Source organism: Hemiscyllium ocellatum, chromosome 24 (genome assembly GCF_020745735.1).
Source record: "Hemiscyllium ocellatum isolate sHemOce1 chromosome 24, sHemOce1.pat.X.cur, whole genome shotgun sequence".
NCBI lineage: Eukaryota > Metazoa > Chordata > Chondrichthyes > Orectolobiformes > Hemiscylliidae > Hemiscyllium > Hemiscyllium ocellatum.
In genome coordinates, this window is record NC_083424.1 from 22,680,033 (window position 1) to 22,705,273 (window position 25,241).

A 25,241-nucleotide genomic window follows, 5' to 3' on the forward strand; every position below is an offset into this window, starting at 1 on the left:
TGACTGCATAAAGACTGACACAGTAGGAGCAGGTACGGAGTGACGTGTACAGACTGAGGCAGGAGGAGCAGGTACTGAGTGACAGTGAACAGACTGGTGTAGGAGGAGCACGTACAAAGTGACTTTGTACAGACTAAGACAGGAGGACCAGGTACCGAGTGACTCCATACAGACTGAGACAGGAGGAGCAGGTGCTGAGTGACTGTGTGCAGACTGAGGCAGGTGGAGCAGGTGATGAGTGACTCTGTACAGACTGAGGTAAGAGGAGCAGGTACTGGGTGACAGTGCACAGACTGATGCAGGAGGAGCAGGTACTAAAAGACTGGGTACAGACTGATGCAGGAGCAGCAGGTACAGAGTGACTTTGTACAGACTGATGCATGAGGAGCAGGTATTGAGTGACTATACACAGACTGAGATAGTAGGACCATGTACTGAGTGACTGTGTACAGATTGATTCAGGAGGAGCAGGTACTGAGGGACTGTGTACAGACTGATGCAAGAGGAGCATATACTAAATGACTGTATACAGACTGGTGCAGGAGGAGCATGTACAAAGTGATTATGTACAGACGAAGACAAGAGGACCAGGTACTGCGTGACTGTGTACAGATTGATGCAGGAGGCGCAGGCGCTGCGTGACTGTGTACAGACTGAGACAGGAGGACCAGTTACTGAGTGACTGTGTACAAACGGATGCAGGAGGAGCAGGTACTGAGTGATTGTGTACAGACAGATGCAGGGGGAGCAGGTACTGAATGACTGTGAACAGACTGACGCAGGAGAGTCACGTTCTGAGTAAACGTGTACAGACTGACGCAGGAGGACCAGGTGCTGAGTGACTGTGCACAGATGGATGCAGGAGGAGCAGGTACTGAGGGACTGTGTACAGACTGGTGTAGGTGGAGCAGGTACTGAGTGACTGTGTATAGACTGAGACAGGAGGAGCATGTACTGAGGGATTGTGTACAGACTGATACAGGAGGACCAGGTACTGAGTGACTGTGTACAGACTGACACAGATGAGCAGATACCGAGTGACTCCATACAGACTGAGACAGGAGGGGCAGGTACTGAGTAACTCTGTGCAGACTGAGAAAAGAGGAACAGGTACTGTGTAACTGTGTACACTTGGATGCAGGAGGAGCAGGTACTGAGTGACTGCGTACAGACTGATGCAGGAGGAGCAGGTACTGAAGGACTGTGTACAGACTGGTGCAGGTGGAGCAGGTACTATGTGACTGTGTACAGATGGATGCAGGAGGAGCAGGTACTGAGGGACTGTGTACAGACTGATGCAGGAGGACCAGGTGCTTAGTGATTGTGTACAGACTGATGCAGGAGGAGCAGGTACTGAAGGACTGTGTACAGACTGATGCATGAGGAGCAGGTATTGAGTGATTGTGTACAGACTGGTGCAGGTGGAGCAGGTACTATGTGACTGTGTACAGACTGATTCAGGAGGAGCAGGTACGGAGTGACTGTGTACAGACTGATGCATGAGGAGCAGGTATTGAGTGCCTATACACAGACTGAGACAGTAGGACCATGTACTGAGTGACTGTGTACAGACGGATGCAGGAGAAGCAGGTACTGAGTGACTGTGTACAGACTGGTGCAGGTGGAGCAGGTACTGAGTGACTGTGTACAGACTGACGCAGGAGGAGCAGATGTTGAGTGATTGTGTATAGACTGATGCAGGTGGAGCAGGTACTATGTGACTGTGTGCAGATGGATGCAGGAGGAGCAGATACTGAGGGACTATGTACAGACTGATGCAGGAGGACCATGTACTGAGTGACAATGTACAGACTGATGCAGGAGGAGCAGGTACTAAATTACTGTATACAGACTGGTACAGGACGAGCATGTACGAAGTGACTATGTACAGACTAAGACAAGAGGACCACAAACTGAGTGACAGTGTACAAACTGATGCAGGAGAAGCAGGTACTTAGTGACAGTGTATTGTCTGGCACAGCAGGAGCCGGTACTGAGTGACTGTGTACAGACTGAGACAGGAGGAGCAGCTACTGAGTGACAGTGTACAAACTGATGCAGGAGGAGCAGGTACTAAATGACTGTATACAAAATGAGACAGGAGGACCACGTACAGAGTGACTGTGTGCAGACTGATTCAGGAAGAGCAAGAACTGAGTGACTGTGTTCAGACTGACACAGGAGGAGCAGGTACTGAGGGACTATATACAGACTGATACAGGAGGACTAGATACCGAGTGACTGTATAGACTGAGGCAGGAGGACCAGGTACTGAGTGACTGTGTACAGACTGATGCAGGAGGAGGAGGTACTGAGTGACTGTGTACAGACTGAGACAGGAGGAGCAGGTACGGTGTGACTGTGTACAGACTGAGGCAGGAGGAGCAGGTACTGAGTGACTGTGTCCAGACTGAGACAGGAGGACCAGCTACTGAGTGACAGTGTACAGACTGACACAGGAGGAGCAGGTACTGAGGGACTATGTACAGACTGATACAGGAGGACTAGATATCGAGTGACTGTATAGACAGAGGCAGGAGGACCAGGTACTGAGTGACTGTGTACAGACTGATGCTGGAGGACTAGATACTGAGTGACTGTGCACAGGTGGATGCAGAAGGAGCTGGTACTGAGTGACTGTATACAGACTAATGCAAGAGGAGCAGGTACTGAGTGACTGCATACAGACTGAGACAGGAGGAGCAGGTACTGAGTGACTGCATAAAGACTGACACAGTAGGAGCAGGTACTAAGTGATTGTGAACAGACTGATGCTGGAGGAGCAGGTACTGAGTGACTGTGTACAGACTAATGCAGTAGGGGCAGGTGATGAGTGACTGTGTACAGACTGATACAGGAGGAGCAGGTGCTGAGTGACTATGTGCTGACTGAGGCAGGTGGAGCAGGTGATGAGTGACTGTGTACAGACGGATGCAGGAGGATAAGGTACTGAGTGACTGCGTACAGACTGAGGTAAGAGGAGCAGATACTGAGTGACAGTGCACAGACTGATGCAGGAGGAGCAGGTACTAAGAGACTGGGTACAGACTGATGCAGGAGCAGCAGGTACGGAGTGACTTTGTACAGACTGATGCATGAGGAGCAGGTATTGAGTGACTATACACAGACTGAGACAGTAGGACCATGTACTGAGTGACTGTGTACAGATGGATTCAGGAGGAGCAGGTACTGAGTGACTGTGTATAGACTGAGACATGAGGAGCAGGTACTGAGGGACTGTGTACAGACTGGTGCAGGTGGAGCAGGTACTATGTGACTGTGTACAGATGGATGCAGGAGGAGCAGGTACTGAGGGACTGTGTACAGACTGATGCGTGAGGAGCAGGTATTGAGTGCCTATACACAGACTGAGACAGTAGGACCATGTACTGAGTGACTGTGTACAGACGGATGCAGGAGGAGCAGGTACTGAGTGACTGTGTACAGACAGGTGCAGGTGGAGCAGGTACTGAGTGACTGTGTATAGACTGAGACAGGAGGAGCAGGTACTGAGGGACTGTGTATAGACTGATGCAGGTGGAGCTGGTACTAGGCGACTGTGTACAGATGGATGCAAGAGGAGCAGGTACTAAGGGACTGTGTACAGACTGATGCAGGAGGAGCAGGTACGGAGTGACTATACTCAGACTGAGACAGTAGGACCATGTACTGAGTGACTGTGTACAGACTGAGACAGGAGGAGCAGGTACTGAGTGACAATGTACAGACTGATGCAGGAGGAGCAGGTACTAAATTACTGTATACAGACTGGTACAGGATGAGCACGTACGAAGTGACTATGTACAGACTAAGACAAGAGGACCACAAACTGAGTGACAGTGTACAGACTGATGCAGGAGGCGCAGGTACTGAGTGACAGTGTATAGTCTGGCACAGCAGGAGCCGGTACTGAGTGACTGTGTACAGACTGAGACAGGAGGAGCAGCTACTGAGTGACAGTGTACAAACTGATGCAGGAGGAGCAGGTACTAAATGACTGTATACAAAATGAGACAGGAGGACCACGTACAGAGTGACTGTGTGCAGACTGATTCAGGAAGAGCAAGAACTGAGTGACTGTGTTCAGACTGACACAGGAGGAGCAGGTACTGAGGGACTATATACAGACTGATACAGGAGGACTAGATATCGAGTGACTGTATAGACTGAGGCAGGAGGACCAGGTACTGAGTGACTGTGTACAGACTGATGCAGGAGGAGGAGGTACTGAGTGACTGTGTACAGACTGAGACAGGAGGAGCACGTACGAAGTGACTTTGTACAGACTAAGACAGGAGGACCAGGTACTGAGTGACTGTGTACGGACTGATGCAGGAGGCGCAGGTACAGTGTGACTGTGTACAGACTGAGAATGGAGGAGCAGATACTGAGTGACAGTGTACAGACTGATGCAGGAGAAGCAGGTACTGAGTGACAGTGTACAAACTGATGCAAGAGGAGCAGGTACTAAATGACTGTATACAAACTGAGATAGGAGAACCACGTACAGAGTGACTGTGTGCAGACTGATTCAGGAAGAGCAAGAACTGAGTGACTGTGTTCAGACTGACACAGGAGGAGCAGGTACTGAGGGACTATGTACAGACTGACACAGGAGGAGCAGGTACTGAGGGACTATGTACAGACTGATACAGGAGGACTAGATATCGAGTGACTGTATAGACAGAGGCAGGAGGACCAGGTACTGAGTGACTGTGTACAGACTGATGCTGGAGGACTAGATACTGAGTGACTGTGTACAGACTGATGCTGGAGGACTAGATACTGAGTGACTGTGCACAGGTGGATGCAGAAGGAGCTGGTACTGACTGACTGTATACAGACTAATGCAAGAGGAGCAGGTACTGAGTGACTGTGTACAGACTGACACAGATGAGCAGATACTGAGTGACTGCATACAGACTGAGACAGGAGGAGCAGGTACTGAGTGACTGTGTACAGACTGAGACAGGAGGAGCAGGTACTGAGTGATTGTGAATGACTGATGCTGGAGGAGCAGGTGCTGACTGACTGTGTGCTGACTGAGGCTGGTGGAGCAGGTGATGAGTGACTGCGTACAGACTGAGGTAAGAGGAGCAGATACTGAGTGACAGTGCACAGACTGATGCAGGAGGAGCAGGTACTAAGAGACTGGGTACAGACTGATGCAGGAGCAGCAGGTACGGAGTGACTTTGTACAGACTGATGCATGATGAGCAGGTATTGAGTGACTATACACAGACTGAGACAGTAGGACCATGTACTGAGTGACTGTGTACAGATTGATTCAGGAGGAGCAGGTACTGAGGGACTGTGTACAGACTGATGCAGAAGGAGCACGTACGAAGTGACTATGTACAGATGAAGACAAGAGGACCAGGTACTGCGTAACTGTGTACAGATTGATGCAGGAGGCACAGGCGCTGCGTGACTGTGTACAGACTGACACAGGAGAACCAGTTACTGAGTGACTGTGTACAGACGAATGCAGGAGGAACAGATACTGACTGACTGTGTACAGACTGGTGCAGGTGGAGCAGGTACTGAGGGACTGTGTATAGACTGAGACGGGAGGAGCAGGTACTGAGGGACTGTATACAGACTGACGCAGAAGGAGCAGATGTTGAGTGATTGTGTATAGACTGATGCAGGTGGAGCAGGTACTATGTGACTGTTACAGATGGATGCAGGAGGAGCAGGCTCTGAGGGACTGTGTACAGACTGATGCAGGAGGAGCAGGTACGGAGTGACTGTGTACAGACTGATGCATGAGGAGCAGGTATTGAGTGACTATACACAGACTGAGACAGTAGGACCATGTACTGAGTGACTGTGTACAGATTGATTCAGGAGTAGCAGGTACTGATTGACAATGTACAGACTGATGCAGGAGAAGCAGGTACTGAGTGACAGTGTATAGTCTGGCACAGCAGGAGCAGGTACTGAGTGACTGTGTACAAACTGATGCAGGAAGAGCAGGTACAGAGTGACTGTGTGCAGATTGATTCAGGAAGAGCAAGAACTGAGTGACTGTGTTCAGACTGACACAGGGGGAGTAGGTACTGCGTGACTGTATACAGACTGGTACAGGAGGAGCAGGTACTGAGGGACTGTGTACAGACTGAAGCAGGAGGAGCAGATATTGAGTGATTGTGTACAGACTGATGCAGGTGGATCAGGTACTGAGTGACAATGTAACAGACTGATGCAGGAGGAGCAGTTACTGAGTGAGTGTGAACAGACTGAGACAGTAGGACCATGTACTGAGTGACTGTGTACAGATTGATTCAGCAGGAGCAGGTACTGAGTGACAATGTACAGATAGATGCATGAGGAGCAGGTACTGAATGACTGTGCACAGACTGATGCATGAGGAGCAGGTATTGAGTGACTATTCACAGACTGAGACAGTAGGACCAGTACTGAGTGACTGTGTACAGATTGATTCAGGAGGAGCAGGTACTGAGTGACAATGTACAGACTGATGCAGGAGGAGCAGGTACTAAATGACTGTATACAGACTGGTACAGGAGAAGCATGTACGAAGTTACTATGTACAGACTAAGACAAGAGGACCACATACTGAGTGACAGTGTACAGACTGATGCAGGAGAAGCAGGTACTGAGTGACAGTGTATAGTCTGGCACAGCAGGAGAAGGTACTGAGTGACTGTGTACAGACTGAGACAGGAGGAGCAGCTACTGAGTGACAGTGTAAAAACTGATGCAGGAGGAGCAGATAGTAAATGACTGTATACAAACTGAGACAGGAGGACCACGTACAGAGTGACTGTGTGCAGATTGATTCAGGAAGAGCAAGAACTGAGTGACTGTGTTCAGACTGACACAGGAGGAGCAGGTACTGAGGGACTATGTACAGACTGATACAGGAGGACTAGATACCGAGTGACTGTATAGACTGAGGCAGGAGGACCAGGTACTGAGTGGCTGTGTACAGATTGATGCTGGAGGACTAGATACTGAGTGACTGTGTACAGACTGATGCTGGAGTAGCCGGTACTGAGTGACTGTGCACAGATGGATGCAGGAGGAGCTGGTACTGAGCGACTGTATACAGACTGACACAGATGAGCAGATACTGAGTGACTGCGTACTGAATGAGACAGGAGGAGCATGTACTGAGTGACTGCATAAAGACTGAGACAGTAGGAGCAGGTACTAAGTGATTGTGTACAGACTGATGCTGGATGAGCAGGTGCTGAATGACTGTGTGCAGACTGATGCAGGAGGAGCAGCCAGTGAGTGACTGTGCACAGATGGATGCAGGTGGAGCAGGTACTGAGGGACTGTGTATAGACTGAGACAGGAGGAGCAGGTACTGAGGGACTGTGTACAGACTGACGCAGGAGGAGCAGATGTTGAGTGATTGTGTATAGACTGATGCAGGTGGAGCAGGTACTATGTGACTGTGCACAGATGGATGCAGGAGAAGCAGGTACTGAGGGACTGTGTACAGACTGATGCAGGAGGAGCAGGTACGGAGTGACTGTGTACAGACTGATGCGTGAGAAGCAGGTATTGAGTGACTATACACAGACTGAGACAGTAGGACCATGTACTGAGTGACAATGTACAGACTGATGCATGAGGAGCAGGTATTGAGTGACTATACACAGACTGAGACAGTACGACCATGTACTGAGTGACTGTGTACAGAGTGATTCAGGTGGAGCAGGTACTGAGTGACAATGAACAGACTGATGCAGGAGGAGCAGGTACTGAGTGACAATGAACAGACTGGTGCAGGTGGAGCACGTACGAAGTGACTACGTACAGACTAAGACAAGAGGACCAGGTGTTGCATGATTGTGTACAGACTGAGACAGGAGGAGCAGGTACTGAGTGACTGTGAACAGACTGTGAGAGGAGGAGCAGGTACTGAATGACTGTATACAGACTGAAAAAGGAGGACCACGTACAGAGTGACTGTGTACAGACTGATGCAGGAGGAGCAGGTACTAAGTGACTGTGTACAGATTGATGCAGGAGGAGAAGGTACTGACTGAATGCGTACAGACTTATGCAGGAGGAGCAGGTACTGAGAGACTGTGTACAGACTGAGACAGGAGGAGCTGGTACTGAGTGGCTGTGTACAGACTGATGAAGGAGGACCAGGTACTGAGTGACTGTGTACAGACTGAGACAGGAGGAGCAGGTACTGAGTGACTGTGTATAGACTGATCAGGAGGAGCAGGTACTAAATGACTGTATACAGACTGAGAAAGGAGGACCTCGTACAGAGTGACTGTGTACAGACTGATGCAGGAGGAGCAGGTACTGAGTGACTGTGTACAGATTGATGCAGGATGAGCAGTTACTGAGTGACTGTGTACAGACTGATGCTGGAGGAGCCAGTACTGAGTGACTGAGTGCAGACTGATGCAGGAGGAGCAAGAACTGAGTGACTGTATCCAGACTGAGGCAGGAGGAGCACGTACTGAGGGACTATGTACAGACTGAGACAGGAAGACTAGGTACTGAGTGACTGCGTACAGACTGAGGCAGGAGGAGCAGGTACTGAGTGACTGTGTACAGATGGATGCAGGAGGAGCTGGTACTGAGTGACTGTGTAAAGACTGACACAAATGAGCAGATACTGAGTGACTGCATGCAGACTGAGACAGGAGGAGCAGGTACTGATTGACTGTGTACAGACTGATGCAGGAGGACCAGATTTAAGTGACTGAGTACAGACTGATGCCGGAAGAGCAGGTACTGAGTGACTGTATACAGACTATGACAGGACGAGCAGGTACTGAGTGACAGTGCCCAGATTAATGTAGGAGGAGCAGGTACTGAGTGACTGTGTGTAGACTGACGCTGGAGGGGCATGTACTGAGTGACTGTGTACAGATGTATGCAAGAGGAGCAGGTACTGAGTGACTGTGTTCAGAGTGATGCAGCAGGAGCAGGTGGTGAGTGACTGTATACAGACTAATTCAAGAGGAGCAGGTACTGAGTGACTGTGAACAGACTGTGAGAGGAGGAACAGGTACTAAGTGACTGTGTACAGACTGATGCAGGAGGAGCAGGTACTGAGTGACTGTGTACAGACTGACGCAGGAGGAGCAGGTACTGAGTGACTGTATACAGAGTAATTCAAGAGGAGCAGGTACTGAGTGACTGTCTACAGACTTACGCAGGAGGAGCAGGTTCTGAGTGACTGTGTACAGACTGAGACAGGAGGAGCAGGAACTGAGTGACTGTGTGCAGACCGATGCAGGAGAAGGAGGTACTGAGTGACTGTGTTCAGAGTGATGCAGCAGGAGCAGGTGCTGAGTGACTATGAACAGACTGTGAGAGGAGGAGCAGGTACTAAATGACTGTATACAGACTGAGAAAGGAGGACCACGTACAGAGTGACTGTGTACAGAATGATGCAGGAGGAGAAGGTACTGAGTGACTTTATGCAGACTGAGACAGGAGGAGCAGGTACTGAGTGACTGTGTACAGACTGATGCAGGAGGAGCACGTATTGAGTGACTGTGTACAGACTGAGGCAGGAGGAGCAGGCACTGAGTGACTGTGTACAGACTGAGACAAGAGGAGCAGGTACTGTGTGACTGTGTACAGACTGATGCAGGAGGAGCACATATTGAGTGACTGTGTACAGACTGAGACAGGAGGAGCAGGTACTGAGTGACTGTGTGCAGACTGAGATAAGAGGAGCAGGTGCTGTGTGACTGTGTACAGACTGAGACAAGAGGAGCAGGTACTGTGTGACTGTGTACAGACTGAGACAAGAGGAGCAGGTACTGTGTGACTGTGTACAGACTGATACAGGAGAAGCAGATACTGAGTGACTGTGTACAGACTGAGACAGGAGTACCAGGTACTGAATGACTGTGTACAGACTAACAGTGGAGGAGCAGGTACTGAGTGACTATGTACAGACTGAGACAGGAGGAGCAGATACTGAGTGACTATGTACAGACTGAGACAGTAGGAGCAGCTACTGAGTGACTGGGTACGGATTGTCTGAAGAATTGTATTGTAAATTGGAGTGCTGTTTTCATTTCCTAGTGCAGTAAGTGATTACCTGAGCAGAGTGTGTGCATTTACCCTCGTGTTTTGCTGAATTCTTGTTTGGGACTCTGTTTTATCAACGCCATGTTTTCCTACAGAGACATGTGAAATGCTGATGTTCTTGAATCATTAGAGAAATAATGTTTACCATTGAAGCCAAGTGTTCTGAAACTCTCCTGAACAGAGCCACTCCAAAACTTTTCATCACGTTTGAATCTGTTAGTAATTGAAAGACTTCTCTGAGCCTGTAATCCCTCTCTGCGCACAGAGAGAGAGAGATCACTGTGAAGGCTTTGGCCAAAAAAAGATGCAGTTTTTCCTTGAATCTCCACACGGCCCGATGATCTTACCCAGAATGCATGTACCATGGACAGGGTCACAGTCCGCTTCAATACAGGGGCAGGGATGGGCACAGTTAGCTCCATAGTGTCCCAAGGGGCAGGTCATGTTGCAGCTGTAAAGGAAGGGGAAATTTGGGTTCAAGAAACAGAGGAATTGTTAAAATCTTCAAGCTGCAAATGTTTAGCATATGCAACATTTCGATCACACTAAAAAAATTATCTTTTTGTTCTGCCCATCACTCAAATGTTTGCACAGAGCCACAATTGACCTTTTCACTCTCCCAGAATAGATGGGTTTCTCCTGCCCAAACAGTTGAAACTTTATAACAACTTAAACAGAAAATGCTGGAGAACTTTGACAAATCGGGCAGTGTCTGTGGAGAAATGCTGCCCACCCTGCTGAGGTACGGTCTGCTTTTATTTCAGATTTCCAGCATTCATTTCACTGTCAATCGATCGTTAAGTCGAAGTTCGCTTCTAACCTCAAACGTTACAGTTATACCGCACCAATCACAGAATGATGAGGAGAAGATCAGCAGTCTGTGTTGGGTCAATGCTTATAGATTAGCAGAAAAATATCTGAATGATGTTGGAGTCAGCAGAATCACTGACTGTGGTACTGGGGATAGAGTTTCTCTAGTATCATGTAATGAATATTTTATTTCTGAGGTAATATAGGCTCTTTTGCTGACTATCCAGCATCCTTTGACACCATTCCACAAGATTCGCCTCCCTGCTCCACCTCCACTGCCCAGCAGAACAAAGCTCTAAACTTAAGATACGAGTTCTCCTCCTCAGAAAACTGCTCTTGAATCGATATTGTGAAGTCAGCCTACATTTCTGCTTCTCTCACGTTGGGTTTGTGCTTCTGACATACTCCGACACATCCTGAACATTACACACACCGACACGGCCCCAACACTACACACACCGACACGGCCCAAACATTACACACACCGACACGGCCCCAACACTACACACACCGACACGGCCCAAACATTACACACTCCGACACGGCCCAAACATTACACACTCCGACACGGCCCAAACATTACACACTCCGACATATGGCTATGCCAGTTATTTCCATCCCAGTCTTCAGCCCCAAATGTCCTGCAGCACGTTCTATTGCTGTAAGTGAACTTCACAAGTGGCGGTGGTTTTACAGGATGTCAGTGTGATTGGCAGTGACTTAGGTTCTGTGCACTGTCTGGCGAAAAATCAGGACTCTTTCTGAGTGGCTGTCAAAGTAACTCTGTGCCCAACCAAAGCTGCATACTGTGGACACTTCACAATCGTTCATTGTAGTCAATTGTTACGTGCCTTCAGTGGGATCATTCCATTCATCCGACTAAAAGCAGAATTTCCTCAAAAGCCAAGGAATGCAGCAGCCTCCAGGATATGGCTAAGAGGGGAGTAGATGGCAGGGGGACTTGGGGGAGGGGAGTTCAAAATTTCCATTGCAAGCCAGCAGAGCTTTATAACGTTGAAAATGTCAAAACAAATTCCTGTCAAGCAGATTTTTTTTCCTGACGACTTTCGAAAATGTTTCCATTTTGCATTTTGCAAATCCCCACATAACTGGCCCTTGACCACAAGACCCTGTTAATGAAATTTTTGTTTGACATATAATCCCCACTCTGAACAACTCCTTCCCCCTCCTCCCCCTGGCAACCACTTCTCTCTCGCCACATCCTCGCCTACCCTCCATCCTACCCCCCCCCACCCCCCCCCCCCCCCCCCCACCCCCACCACACACACAAAGAATAGGATCACTGCTCACAATGCAGGAGCAGAGCAGGAAGTGGCCAGAGTCGGGCAATATTCCAGCTGGACTGCATAGTGCAACATCCGCTCGAAATCTCTTTGAAGACTCAGACAGTGCTCTCCTGCCAAAGCTAAATTAAACACACGAGAAGAAACTTTTACCCAGCCCCACCACCCCACCCCTGCATTCCTCCCTCCCCTCCCCATCCTCAAAACGCAGCACCAAACAATGTGCTGGCAACAAAACTCTCCAGTGCAGCACTTTCAAATATACCTACAGACCTGAACAAGAGCCAGCTGTGAACATAGCAGGCACTGTTCGTGGCTCCTATTCTAAGCAAAACCACATGAAGCACTATGATTCTTCAACATTAAGCTATGTTTAATTCAGTAATAAATTATCAGGCTCCTTCAGGGGAATGGCTGGCTGGTTTGGGATAAGGAACAAGGTCAAATTGATGCATCCAGGCCTGGCTTGTTGCTTCTGCCATTAAGATTAAGTGTTAGTTTAGTTCACTGATAATACTCCTGCCTTGGTGACAGAAGGTCACGAGTTCACCCTCAATCAAGGACTTGAATTGGCACATAATCTAAGCTGACAATGCAGAGCTGGTATAGTGCCACCACTTAACTTGCTTTTAAAATCCACAGACAGATTCATGTCCAGTGCAGATGGTGACATGTCCATTACCCAGAGATTACACTTGGCAATGTTTAACTCCAGTCCAGAGTTCACTATGGTGAGAGCGTAAGAAGTAAATTTAATTGCATCTGCTACTTCTCAGCCCATCGGCCCATCTAATCAAGGTCTGTCTTTTCTCTGAGATAGCATTCTTCACTGCCTACTACTCCATCTATTTTAGTCTCAAATACCTCCTATATTCAATATCCAAATCGTTTATATAAATGACAACATGCAGTGGACCCAGCACCAATCCTTAAGGCAGTCTGAAAAACAACCCACCATTACCTTCTATCTCCTACCTGAGATGAGGAAAAACATCTTTACTCAAAGAGTTGTTCAGATGTGACTGGGAGAGTGGTATATAATACTACACAAGGTTCCAAAAGACAGCTGGATATATATTTAAAAGGAATTTATTTCGAGGGCTATGGCAATGGGTCTGACAATAAGACTATCTGGGTAGCTCTTTCGGGAGCTCAGACAGATGCTATGGATTGTACGGCCTCCTCTGGACTGTAAAATTCTATAATACCAACATATTCCACATATATTCATCCTCCAGCACGCAAACCAAGCAGCAATCAAGCTGATTCTTAAATGCCCTCTGGGGGATTAAGGATGGGAAAAGAATGGCCATGCCGACATCACATGCACAGATTAAAAAATAAAATGACCGCCTTTCTGATTTGGAGAAAGGTATTCACCGTCAGGGATGTCTGCTGACTATGTTTGGTCAGTGAAAACGGGGCACAGCGATCTGTTTCTTGACAGTTACACAACAAAAGTGTTTTGTACATGTATCAACTGGGTATTTTTGTGGGTACTTAAAAACATTTGATGAATGCCAAACTTTGGGCTGGAGTGACATTGGCAGCCAATTGAGCCTTAAATAAGCCTCTTTTAAAACAACTGAAAATAGAAAACATTGAGACTACCCTGTTAAGTTAGTGCAGATCTATGTGGAGAGAAACAGAGTTAACATCTGGGATTTCATGTGAACCTGGAAACCATGTTGGAAGGTGGTAAGGTTGGCAGGGGTGGGAGAAGGAAGGGTGAGGGTGACTGCCCATCATCTTTCTGCTGACCTGGAGGATCAGCAACTGACAATGATCCTTAAGTGAGCAAATAAGGTCCTCTTCGTTGGTGGTGGGCATTTCAACAAGTGGGGAATTTCCTGGTGGTCTCGCTAGGAGAGGCGGGTGGAGTGAGGTGTCGACTGTCCTGATCTGTTGCCCTGTTACCATGGAGACATCGTCCCTGTCAGCAAGAGCAGCCCCCCACTAAAGGAAATGAGCAGATGACTTTTACTCACACCACCAACACTGTACAGCCAGAACTTGGCTGTCTCCCTCAGGCAAACACCACAAATACACCTTAACTCCAATCCACCTGATTGGCCTAAGCCTGCTGTGGTGCAGAAATAATTCAAGTGAGAGGCGATCGCAAACATATGGTCATACTCGCCCATTGAAAAGCAGTCATCCATTCTGCAAACTGTTTCATCAGTGTCAAGGCAGCTCCATTACAGGTTACAAGTATAGTCAGGTCCAAGTGAGGGTCAGGCAGAAAACAAAGACCAAATCTTTCCTGGAAAAGCAGGAACCTTGAGGGATAATGGCTGCTTAAGAACATTATTCGAGAAAAAGACTCATGTCCCCTTTAAGCATGTGCACAGAAGGCAGTGGAAAACCATGTATACATTTCCCTCGACATACCCAGAATTGCTCATCGTAGTTTAAAATGGAAGGCTCAGACTTTAATTTTAAAATTTGGACTTTTTTCCTTTTCTTTTAGATAAGGACTTTAAGCTCTGTTTTTTAAAAAAATCTTTTGGTACTGTTTGTGTTATTTCTTCTTTTGTTTATCTGGTTTTGTATTTTGTTTTTTAGATGGTGCTGGAGAATGGCGATTTTGTACACTTTTCACTGTATGGGTACATGTGACAATAAAATGTCATTCTAATTTGAATTAAAGAGCCTATGGCACTATTTGAAGAACAACTAAGTGTTTTCCTGCCTTCCCTGTTATAGTTGAGCCCTTGTTCAAAAGCATCAAAAATGGATTATCTCTCAAAATGGGCTCTGTGAAAGCCACGTTTATCCCACTTCAAACACCCAACATATCAGTCAGCATCTACAATGAAAAAGACAGATTAAAGCTTGATCTGTTACATTCCTTCAGCTGGAGTTGTACTTAAAGGATTAATTTGTCTTTTCTCTTCACAGAAACTGCGTGTTTTCTTAATTATCACTGTCAAGACTAGCATTTATTGCTCATCCCTAATTGTCTTGAGAAGATAATCGCAGGTCTTCCTCTTGAACTACTGGTAGTTCAATGCCAGAAAACAGTTTTTATGAAAATCAGAGGGTAGTTAAGAATAAGCTGCATTCATATGGATTTGAAGTCACCCTTGACTACAACAGGAACGCACACAAATTATTGTACCTGAAGTAAAAACAGCGAACTGCGTTGCTTGAATTTTTAAGCCAATCAGTTTTTTTTAACTACTCTAGCACTTTCTGTTTCTCATTTTGTTCTAAATTTCCAATATTTACCTTTTTTTGTTCCTTTCCCTTTTTCCATTGCATTGGAAACACATTGAGAATTTGAGAAATGTATTGAGAAATGTAGAAACACAAGCTTTTCTTTATTCTTGCCAGCATCTGTTAACTCCTTACTAGCTGTCTAACGACAACAGTAATTGGAAGTTCTGGGAAACTGATCACATCAGTGAACTCTCCCGAGGCAATTCATAAAGCGTTACTGAGCTGGGGGAATTATGCAGTTTAGCTGGTTGAAGGATATTTAATTTGTTGCATTGAGCAGGGAAATCCGGTGTAAACTGGTAAGGAGAGGGAAATGAAAGACAAGGATCTATTGCAGGTCAGAGTTACAGTAGAACACTTGTGGACATGTTGGAGTTAATGGACAGTACAAGATGGGAAATCAGTAATGAGAGCTGAAGGCTGTAAGGAAAAGCCTGGGAACAATTGACCTGTGAATCTGATTTTGGTGGTGGGTTAGTTATTGGAGGGGATTTTGAAAGATAGGATTTACATGCATTTGGAAAGGCAAGGCTGATTAGGGATAGTCAGCATGGCTTCATGCAAGGGAAATCGTGTCTCATAAACATGATTGAGTCTTTTGAGGAAGATATTGATGAGGCCAGAGTGGGAGATGTTGTTTAGTAAAGCATTTCACAAGATTTCGCACAGTGGACTAATTAGTAAAGTTCAATGACATGGGATTAAGGGTGAGCTTGCCAATGGGATACAAAATTGGTTTAACAGTAGGAGACAGAGGGTGGTGGTGGAGTGTTGTACTTCAGCCTGGAGGCCTATGACCAGTGGTGTTCCGCAGGGATCACTACTGGGTCCACTTTTGCTTGTCATTTATACAAATGATTTGGATTAGAATATAGATTATAGCATGGTTCATAAATTTGCGAGTGACACCAAAATTCATGCTATAATGGACAGTCAAAAAGGTTATCTAAGATTACAAAGGGATCTTGATCAATTAGGTCAATAAGGTTCCGAGTGGCAGCTTAATTTGGATAAATGTGAGGAATCACATTTTGATAAATCAAATAAAGACAGGATTTATACAATTAATGGTAAGGCCCTGGGTAGCGTTGTGGAACAGACAGATATAGGGTTTCAGGTATGTAATGAAATTTACATGAGGTAGACTGGGTGCTTAAGAAGGCATTTAGCATGGATGCTTCCATTGCCTAGATTTTTGAGCATAGGAGTTGGGACATCATGTTGAGGTTATACTGTGCATTGTGAGGCCTAGTCTGGAGTACTGTAGCAGTTCTGCTTACTCTGTCATAGGAAGGGCGTTATTAAATTTGGAGCACGTTCAGAAAGGTTTCACCAGGGTGTTGCTGGATTATAAAGGTAGGCTGGGACTTTTTTCATTGAAGCATAGGAGGTTGAGGGGGTGACCTTACAGAGATTAATAACATCATGGGGAACATGATGATAGATACGGTGAATGAATAGCAAGAGTCCTTTCCCTAGGATGGGGGTGTTCAAGACTAGGGGTATATTTTTAAGGTGAGAGGAGAAAGGTTTAAAAAGGACACGGGGGGGCAACTTTTTTAACAAGGAAAGTGGTTCATGTGTAGAATGAACTGCCAGAGAAAGTGATTGGTGCAGGTACAGTTACAACATTTAAAAGACATTTGAATAAATTCATGAATAGCAAAGGTTTAGGCCAAACTCAGGCAGGTGGGTCTAGTTTAGTTTGGGAAGATGGTTGGCAGGGACCGGTTGAACTGAAGGTTCTGTTTCCATGCTGTTTGAGTCTACGATTCTATGATCTCAGCCAAGGATTTCAGCACTGGATGAGCTGAAGTGATGATGGAGGCAGGAGACCGTGGAATGGTGCAAGTAAGCAGACTTGGTAATGAACAAGATATGAGATTTAAAGTGCAAGCCAATCAACATTGTAAATGGTCTTTCTGAGCTTCAGAAAGTTCACCGTGACTGAAAAGAAATGTGATGCTGACAGATCAGTGTGACCAGAGATGAAGGCTACAGTTATCCAGAAATGGAGCTGCATAAATTTGAGAGTCTGGCAAACAAAAGTAATCAAAGATCCAATAGAAATTGTGGAGAGCTACATCAGAATATCAATACACTTGTAGGAGATGACCAGAGACAATGTTCCTGTGAATGTAGCATCGACAAAAGGGAAAATAAAAGTGTGCTAAGTAAGGATTAACCCTCCTGGCACCCTGAAGGAATTTACAGAATCCCGAGAGACCTGGATAGCATGGGCGTGGAGAAGATATTCCACTAGTAGAAGTGACTGGGATCCAAGGTCACAGCCTCAGAGTGAAGGTGTGGCCATTGAGAACTGAAATGAGGAGGAATTTCTTCAGCAAGAGCTGTGAATCTGTGGAACCCATTGCTGCAGAAAGCTGGGGAAGCCAAGTTATTGAGTGTTTTCAAAACAGAGATAGATAGATACATGATTAGTAAGAAGATCAAAGGTTACAAGGAGAAGGCAGGAGAATGAGGTTGAGAATCATGTCAACCATGATCGCATGGTGGAACAGAATCGATGGCTGAATGCCAAAATTTTGCTCCTGTATTGTAAGGTCTGATGCTATTGTTTCAATTACACTCAGAAAGTTAACAAAAAAAAATTTAAGAATATGTCATGCAGTTTAATAACAGCATGGGCACATTAGAAAAGATGTAGTAATCACCAAATATAATGGTGCAGATAATTGGAGAAGAATGCAGGCAGATAACGCACATTGGTCATGGCCAAAAGACTCAGTAAAAATAATTGTCACTGAAACAAATATGTACGGCTTTTCATTAAAGAAATTATTAAACTTTCAGCAGGATCCTACAGTGGAGCAGCTTTTCTTTATTCATTCTCAGGAAATGGATATTGCTTCCAATTGCCTTTTGAGAAGGTGATGATGAGCTACCTTCCTGAACCACTGCAATTCGTTTAGTGTTGAGATACCTACAGTACTGTTGGAAAGGGAAATCCAGGATTTTGACCCAGTGACAGTGAAAGAATGACAATATATTTCCAAGTCAGGACGGTGTGCTTGGAGGAGAACTTGTAGGTGATAGTGTTCCCATGTATTTGCTACCCTTGTCCTTCCAGGTGGTTGAGGTTGCAAATTTGGAAGGAATTACCGAAGAAGCCTTGATTTGTTTCCATGCATCATGTAGATGGTACACACTGCTGATACTGTGCATGCACGGTGGTGTGAGTAGATGGTGAAGATTTTAGACGGAGTGATAATCAAGTGGCTTTTTAATCCTCAATGATGTCAAGCTTTTTAAGTGTTATTGGAGATGCATTCATCCAAACAAGTGGAGAGTATCCCACCATACTTCTTGTACCTTGGAGATGATAGATAGATTTTGAGGTGAATTTCTCCCTAGACAATTCCCAGCCTCTGACCTACTCTTAGATACATAATGTTTATATGATTGATCCAGTTCTATTTCTGGTCAATGGGAACTACCAACTTATTGACAGTGGAGAATTCAGCAATCGTAATGCCATTGAATGTCAAGGTGGAATGATTAGATTTTTAGAGCTGTTTTTTTGCCTGGCACTTGCATGATGCAAATCTAACTTGCCACTTATCAGTCCACATGTAAACTTGACTGGGTCTTGCTGCATTTGGATACAGACTGCTTCAGTACACCTAGGGAATCAGAAATGGTACTTAACATTCCAATGATGGGACAAGCCATAACAGTCTGGAAAATCCCAGACACCATCACTGACCCATCAACATGTCACTATGAGTGTAAGTGTTGGAATGGTGCAATGTGTCTTGTCAACCATGGGTTTGGAAAAAATAACAAAATATCAAGCCAGGTTCATCTCTCAATGATTATCCAGTGATGTGTATGAAGATCATAGTGTTCACATGGGTTGAGGGCAACAACATACCTCCTTTGTGATTACATTCATTTCTGAAGAGCCTAATGAAAATCACAAGAAGGAGGGCACCTGGCTGAGATAGCAGACAGTGGTCATTTGCAGAATAACATTCCGGCTGGAGTGAATGTATTGGGAAGAAAGATGAGGGTATTCTGAAAAGATCAAAACAATGAGCTAACTTTATCCTCTCCACTCTAATTCTGAAGAGCTTGAGGTAGTCATTGACCATGAGCAGGAAAGTTTGATTCTGGTTTGCAAGCTGCATTGTTTAAACAGGAAGTCTGTTTTAAATTTGGGGGGGAAGGGAATAATATTGGAAGAAGAGACACAGAAACCCTACAGCTGCAATTCTGCATGAGAGAGAGCGCGAGAAGAAAATCATGTCTTTACATATCATCTGACAACTGACAACTATGTCTTGTCATAGAGGCTGATGACAGGAAATGATCAGCAACCACTTCCTCAGGCCCAGCATCCTGGATTTCTGAGCTAATCCTGAAGCAATACAAAAGAAAACACATTGTCCATCTGTCATTATACTCAGCAGCTCGTAAATAAGATTCTCATTTACTCCAGGAACCATTCATGTCCAGGGACTACCCAAGAAAGACTCACTGTTCACAAAGTCTATTAATGTGCTCCTATTCTCGAAGTAGGTTACAAGTCTTGAGAAATGAGATATAGGTGTAGTTAGGGCAGTTAGAGGGTTAGAGGTTGTTATGGACATTGAGGTTATGTGTTGTCAATGGATAGGCATCAGGGCTAGGTGATTTACAGGTAAGGTGGCTGTGAGGGGTGAAGGTTAGATGGCCTAACCATGTTCTTTACGATTATAGTGAAGACATGGAGCACCATTTTGAATGAGCCACTTTAAAATCTAGTTGAAGACTGCATTGCTCTAGAAGGGAGGAATGAGGAAGGAGGTATGGGATATTGGATTTCTCCCGAGAAACACCAGTGCCACACCCCACCTCGAAAAAATGTGTTTTGTTTTAAACAAAGACTACTCTTTGGGAATGAATGTCATGGACTCCCAGGCAGCCTTTCATCAGCTGCTCAATGGCTTGATCCAACTGGCTGCTGATACTCTGCTAGGCTTCTGAGAGGTCAGGGAAGTGGCAGCTCTTTGTGGAATAGGATGTTTAACTGGGCTACTCAGACATCTATTGTGGGATGTATAACAGCACAGAACCAAATGAGGCAAACATAAAAATGAGTTCAGATTCCAAGGTAGCTTGTACAACTTAAATAAAAGCACATCAACCATGCAAAGATACAAAGAGCCAGGAAACGACAAAGTCTGAAATGCATTTGGAGTCATATCTGAAAGTTTATAATCCGGTCTCAAATTCTGAAGTGATTAAAATTCCTGTTGATTTTGACTTGCTGCTGTTTCAACTACCAGCCCTCAGTGAAAGCTGAATTAAACCTTTCATTTATGCAACAAACAGGCCAACATCTGGAAATATTTTACTCCTGACCCAGTCATCAAAAGCACGTGTACCCAAGCCCCTCGTAGTTTAATGTCATTCAGTGTTGACAAGTTTCGTCCAGCCGTCTCAAATATCTGCAAACCTATGATCTGTTTGCCAACCTAGTTTAGTGTTCATTGTCACATTAAAGCATGGAGCAGCCACAATCTTATAGCATTGGCACATCTATCTCAAAGCCTTAATCTTAAATTACGTTCAACTTTTCCCTTCAGTCTCTCTTGAAGATATTCAGTTAACATTTTTATATGCCTGCAGAGTATCTTGTGACATTTCAGTGCCACAGGGACCCAAGACCCACTTTTAGTGACATTCCTCATTTTCCCTAGATTTACTAACTGTATTGGATTGTCTTGAGGTCTAACTCAGTGTAGCCCAGGAACTGAATTAGGACTGCCTTAGTGTGGAATGATTTAATAACACACTGTGATCCATATATCTGAAATGAACATTAAGATTAGATTAGATTAGATTCTCTACAGTGTAGGAACAGGTCCTTTGGCCCAACAATTCCACACCGACCCCTGAAGAGTAATCCACCCAGACCCATTTCCCTCTGACTAACGCACCTTACACTAGGGGCAATTTAGCATGGTCAATTCACCTGACCTGCACATTTTAAGTTTTTTTAAAATTTGCTACAGTGTGGAAACAGGCCCTTCGGCTCAACAAGTGCACACCAATCCTCCAAAGAGCAACCCACCCAGACCCATTCCTTACATTTACCTCTGCACCTAGCACTACGGGCAATTTAGCGTGACCAATTCACCTAACCTGCACATCTTTGAACTGTGGGAGGAAACCAGAGCACCCGGAGGAAACCCATGCAGACACGGGGAGAATGTGCAAACTCCACACAGACAGTCACCCGAGGGGGGGAAATCGAACCCGGGTCCCTAGTGCTGTGAGGCAGCAATGCTAACTACTGAGCCACCATGCCACCCACTAGCAAGCCAGGAACAGGTAAACAGAAAACAATCTTAATGACCAGAAAAAACATCAATATAGCACAATGCTCCATTTTGTTCAGAAAATAAATACTTAACATTGATAAAGCTACAATTGTGATAATGCCATGCAGTGTAAAAAAAAACAATCAACAAGTAAGTTCACAAACACTAATGGACAAACGTGCAATGCGTTAACCTAACCAACATAGAGTATTCATATGTGAGAAATGTCATGGCTTTGAATGTTCATAAGTATGTGTGGACTGCCTGTTTATAAAATATTTTTGAGCTCACAATGCATCTTAATGGAATGTGGTCCTCTGCACTCCAATACTTACAAAGGGCCATGAAAGCCTCTGTTGCAGATGCATTCTCCAGTGGCAAAATGACAAAGTCCATTAATACAATCGGTGCAGACGGAGTTACAGTTCTCACCATAGGTACCGTTTTGGCATTTTACATCACACCTATTACATAAAAAAGAAAACGGTTTTGAAACAAGGAACCACAATAAAAGTACTCTCTTCTGATGTACCATCCATCACAGAAGACATCCTCAGCCACCTGATGATGTACAATTATCAAAATTATTGCAAACAGAAACAGAAATTGCTGGAGAAATGCAGCAAGTCTGGCAGCATCTATAGAGAGGAAAAATTGTCAATGTTTAGAGTCCAGAGAATTGCTTCAGAACTGAGGTCACAGGACTTGAAATGTTAACTCTGTTTTCTCTCCACAGATGTAGCCAGACTTGCAGTGTTTCTCCAGCAATTTCTGTTTTGTTTATCTCAGATCCCCAGCATCCACTGTTCTTTGTTTCATTAAACCAAAATTATTAAACAGCTTCTTTTATAACTGTCTGATTTGCCATTGAAAGTCGTCAATCAGATTACTAGTGTGAAACATTCTCATGTACTAGAAGCTGCATATACTAATATTTAACGTAGGCAAAAAGGAACTCATTGTAAGGGATCATGGAGACTGTTTCAATTTCTTGTTTCCTTTTAGCAATGTTTATGTTTAGTGTTACCAAATACATATAAATATACCTTCCTAGTAGCTTTTGAGTTTATCCAGCAATGATTATCAAGCAATGAAAAGCAAACCATTTTGAGATTTTATACTTAGTTTGTACATACAGGAGCCCAAAAACACATCCCAACAGATTCAAGAACAGCTTAGTCCTGTTGTTATACGACTGCCGAATGGATCTAATTTCAATCTAATGTTGATCTTGCTTTTGTGTACTTTCTGCGCAGCCATAACCCTATATGCCTCACTCTGTCTTAACAATGTATGACCTGTTTTTCCTTGTATGTTATAATCTGCCTGTAACTGCACACAAAATAAAACTTTTCACTGTACTTAGGCACATCTGACAATAAATCAAATCAAATTGTAAGTTAGATCAGTTCAGTTGGTGGGCATGCTACAATTGAGCTCCATGCACTTGTAGAGAGTGGAAGTTAACCAAGGCCTCCCATTTGTATTCACTATCCAGTGGTCCTTGTGCATATAGATCCCATGAAGGACCATCCTAGTACAGCATGAGGGATACTCACTGTTTTGACTGGATCTTGAAGAATGGTTAACAGTGCATGACACTGGTGCCATGAAACTATGCGCCAGCAAGCAATCAAGGCCTTCAGTATAAACAAAAACTGTGAGAAAACCAATGGGATTTAAGATTGAAAAGGGAGTCACTCAAAAACCTTAGCTTGATATAATAATCAATAACCAAAGCAAATCCTTACCGAGTGCCAATCCAACCAGGATTACAGTGCAGGCATTTCCCATTGATATGGTTACAAGCATGTCCATCTTTGCACTGAGGACATTGTTCTCCACATCCTTCCCCATAGAAACCAGCAGTGCAGATCTTATCACATCTGGTTCCATTCCATCCAGGTTCGCAGGCTAAACATCGACCATCAGCAATCATACAGGGCTGAAGGTTCTTACACTGGCCACACCTAAGATTACAGAATAGGAACATACTTAGATTTGTTAGATAAGAAAATGTTTGTGTATTTAAATGGCCTAGAAATAGCCATTTGCGCCATCAATGGACGAGAGCTTCGACGCTTTCTGTCATTTCTTACTCTGCCATTTTAGCTTGGACACTGGTCAGTTTATTTTAAGTTGGTTGAAACAATTGCTAATATAGTAATTGTGCTTCTATTTGGGGTCGTTCTTCCATCCATGTCGGAAACCTGTCAGCATTTCCTGTTACCATCAATAGCGAGGACAACGCTGTGAGGTGGTCCCTTACCCAGTACTTTCACTTTTCAGTCTCCATCACACTAGGTTGTTTTATCACCTCATTGGGTCGGATTATTTTAATTCACACATCTGACATGAGCCAGTTTATTCCTTACAAAGTGAGACTGAGTTTAAATCATCAAAATATGTTAAAATTTGGTTAAATGTAATCTGTAAATTAAACAATGTTGCCACTGTTCTCTCCCCGCGACCACAATCCAATGATCATTCACACTGCTGCATGTTATAATATCAGGTTACAGGGTTATTTAGAGCAAAGGAAGAACTCAAGTCCTGAGGAACAACTTTGTGCTTTCAGATTCTGTCAGACAGACAGTTTGCATCTTGGAATACTACAGGCCTATCAGGCTCAAGTATTAGTTTCCAAACTTAGATCGACTTGTGTCTAACTTGCATCATCAGGTGGTTTATACCAGACAAATCTCACATCTAAGGAAATCTCTCCTACCACCCCGCAAAGAAAGCTAATGAGTCACTGGTCATTGTACAGCTGTACAGCAGTTCTGAGAACATAAGGACTAGGAGCAGGAGTAGGCAATTCAGCCCCTCAAGCCCACTCTGTTACTTGGTAGCATCATGGCTGAACTCATCTCAGCCTCAGCTCGACTTTCCTACCCAATCCCCATAACTCTTCAACCCGTCAACTCCAATGTAGGTAAATCCTTCCTCCTGTAAGGAGACTAAAAGTGTTCTCATAGCATTTATTTACTGACCATAAGCACTGCAATTTGGAATGAAATATTGCTTCAAATCTCCTGACTATAGTATGGACATACCTCATAACCTATTTATCAATTGCTTTCTGTACCAAATTTGCATGCTGCTAAAAAGTTCCTGTACGAAGATCATCAAGCAATTCCAGGTCACTTACAACATGGGCTAGATGTAGAACAGCGAGGATAACTCTCAAACAGTTCTTAGAATGTAAGAACTAGGAGCCAGAGTAGGCAATTCAGCCCCACGTGTCTACTCTGTCAATTGATAGCATCATGGCTGATCCCATCTCAGCCTCAGCTCCACTTTCCACCCACTCCCCATAACCATTCAACCCATTACTCATTAAAAATCGGTCAATCTCCTCCTCACATTTATTCTGTATGCTTGCATCCACCACATTCTGGGATAATGAATTCTCCAGATTCACTAGCCTTTGAGAGAAGTAGTTACTCCTCATCTCTGTTTTAAGTCTGCCGCCCTGAGCATTAAACTATCACCTCTCGCTTTACATTGCTCACAAGGGAAAACA

At 44.9% G+C, this 25,241-nt stretch overlaps 1 protein-coding gene across 2 annotated transcripts in view; it reads right to left on the reverse strand.

Moving 5' to 3' along the window:
- scarf2 (scavenger receptor class F, member 2) overlaps window positions 1-25,241 on the reverse strand; it is a 79,993-nt gene that overhangs the window by 22,984 nt on the left and 31,768 nt on the right. For both annotated transcript variants that reach the window (XM_060843579.1, XM_060843578.1), the window contains 3 exons: window positions 23,467-23,685; window positions 22,051-22,179; window positions 10,398-10,501 (listed from right to left, as the gene is read on the reverse strand). In XM_060843579.1, the coding sequence (XP_060699562.1) occupies window positions 10,398-10,501; window positions 22,051-22,179; window positions 23,467-23,685 (452 nt within the window). The remainder of the gene's footprint in view (window positions 1-10,397; window positions 10,502-22,050; window positions 22,180-23,466; window positions 23,686-25,241) is intronic.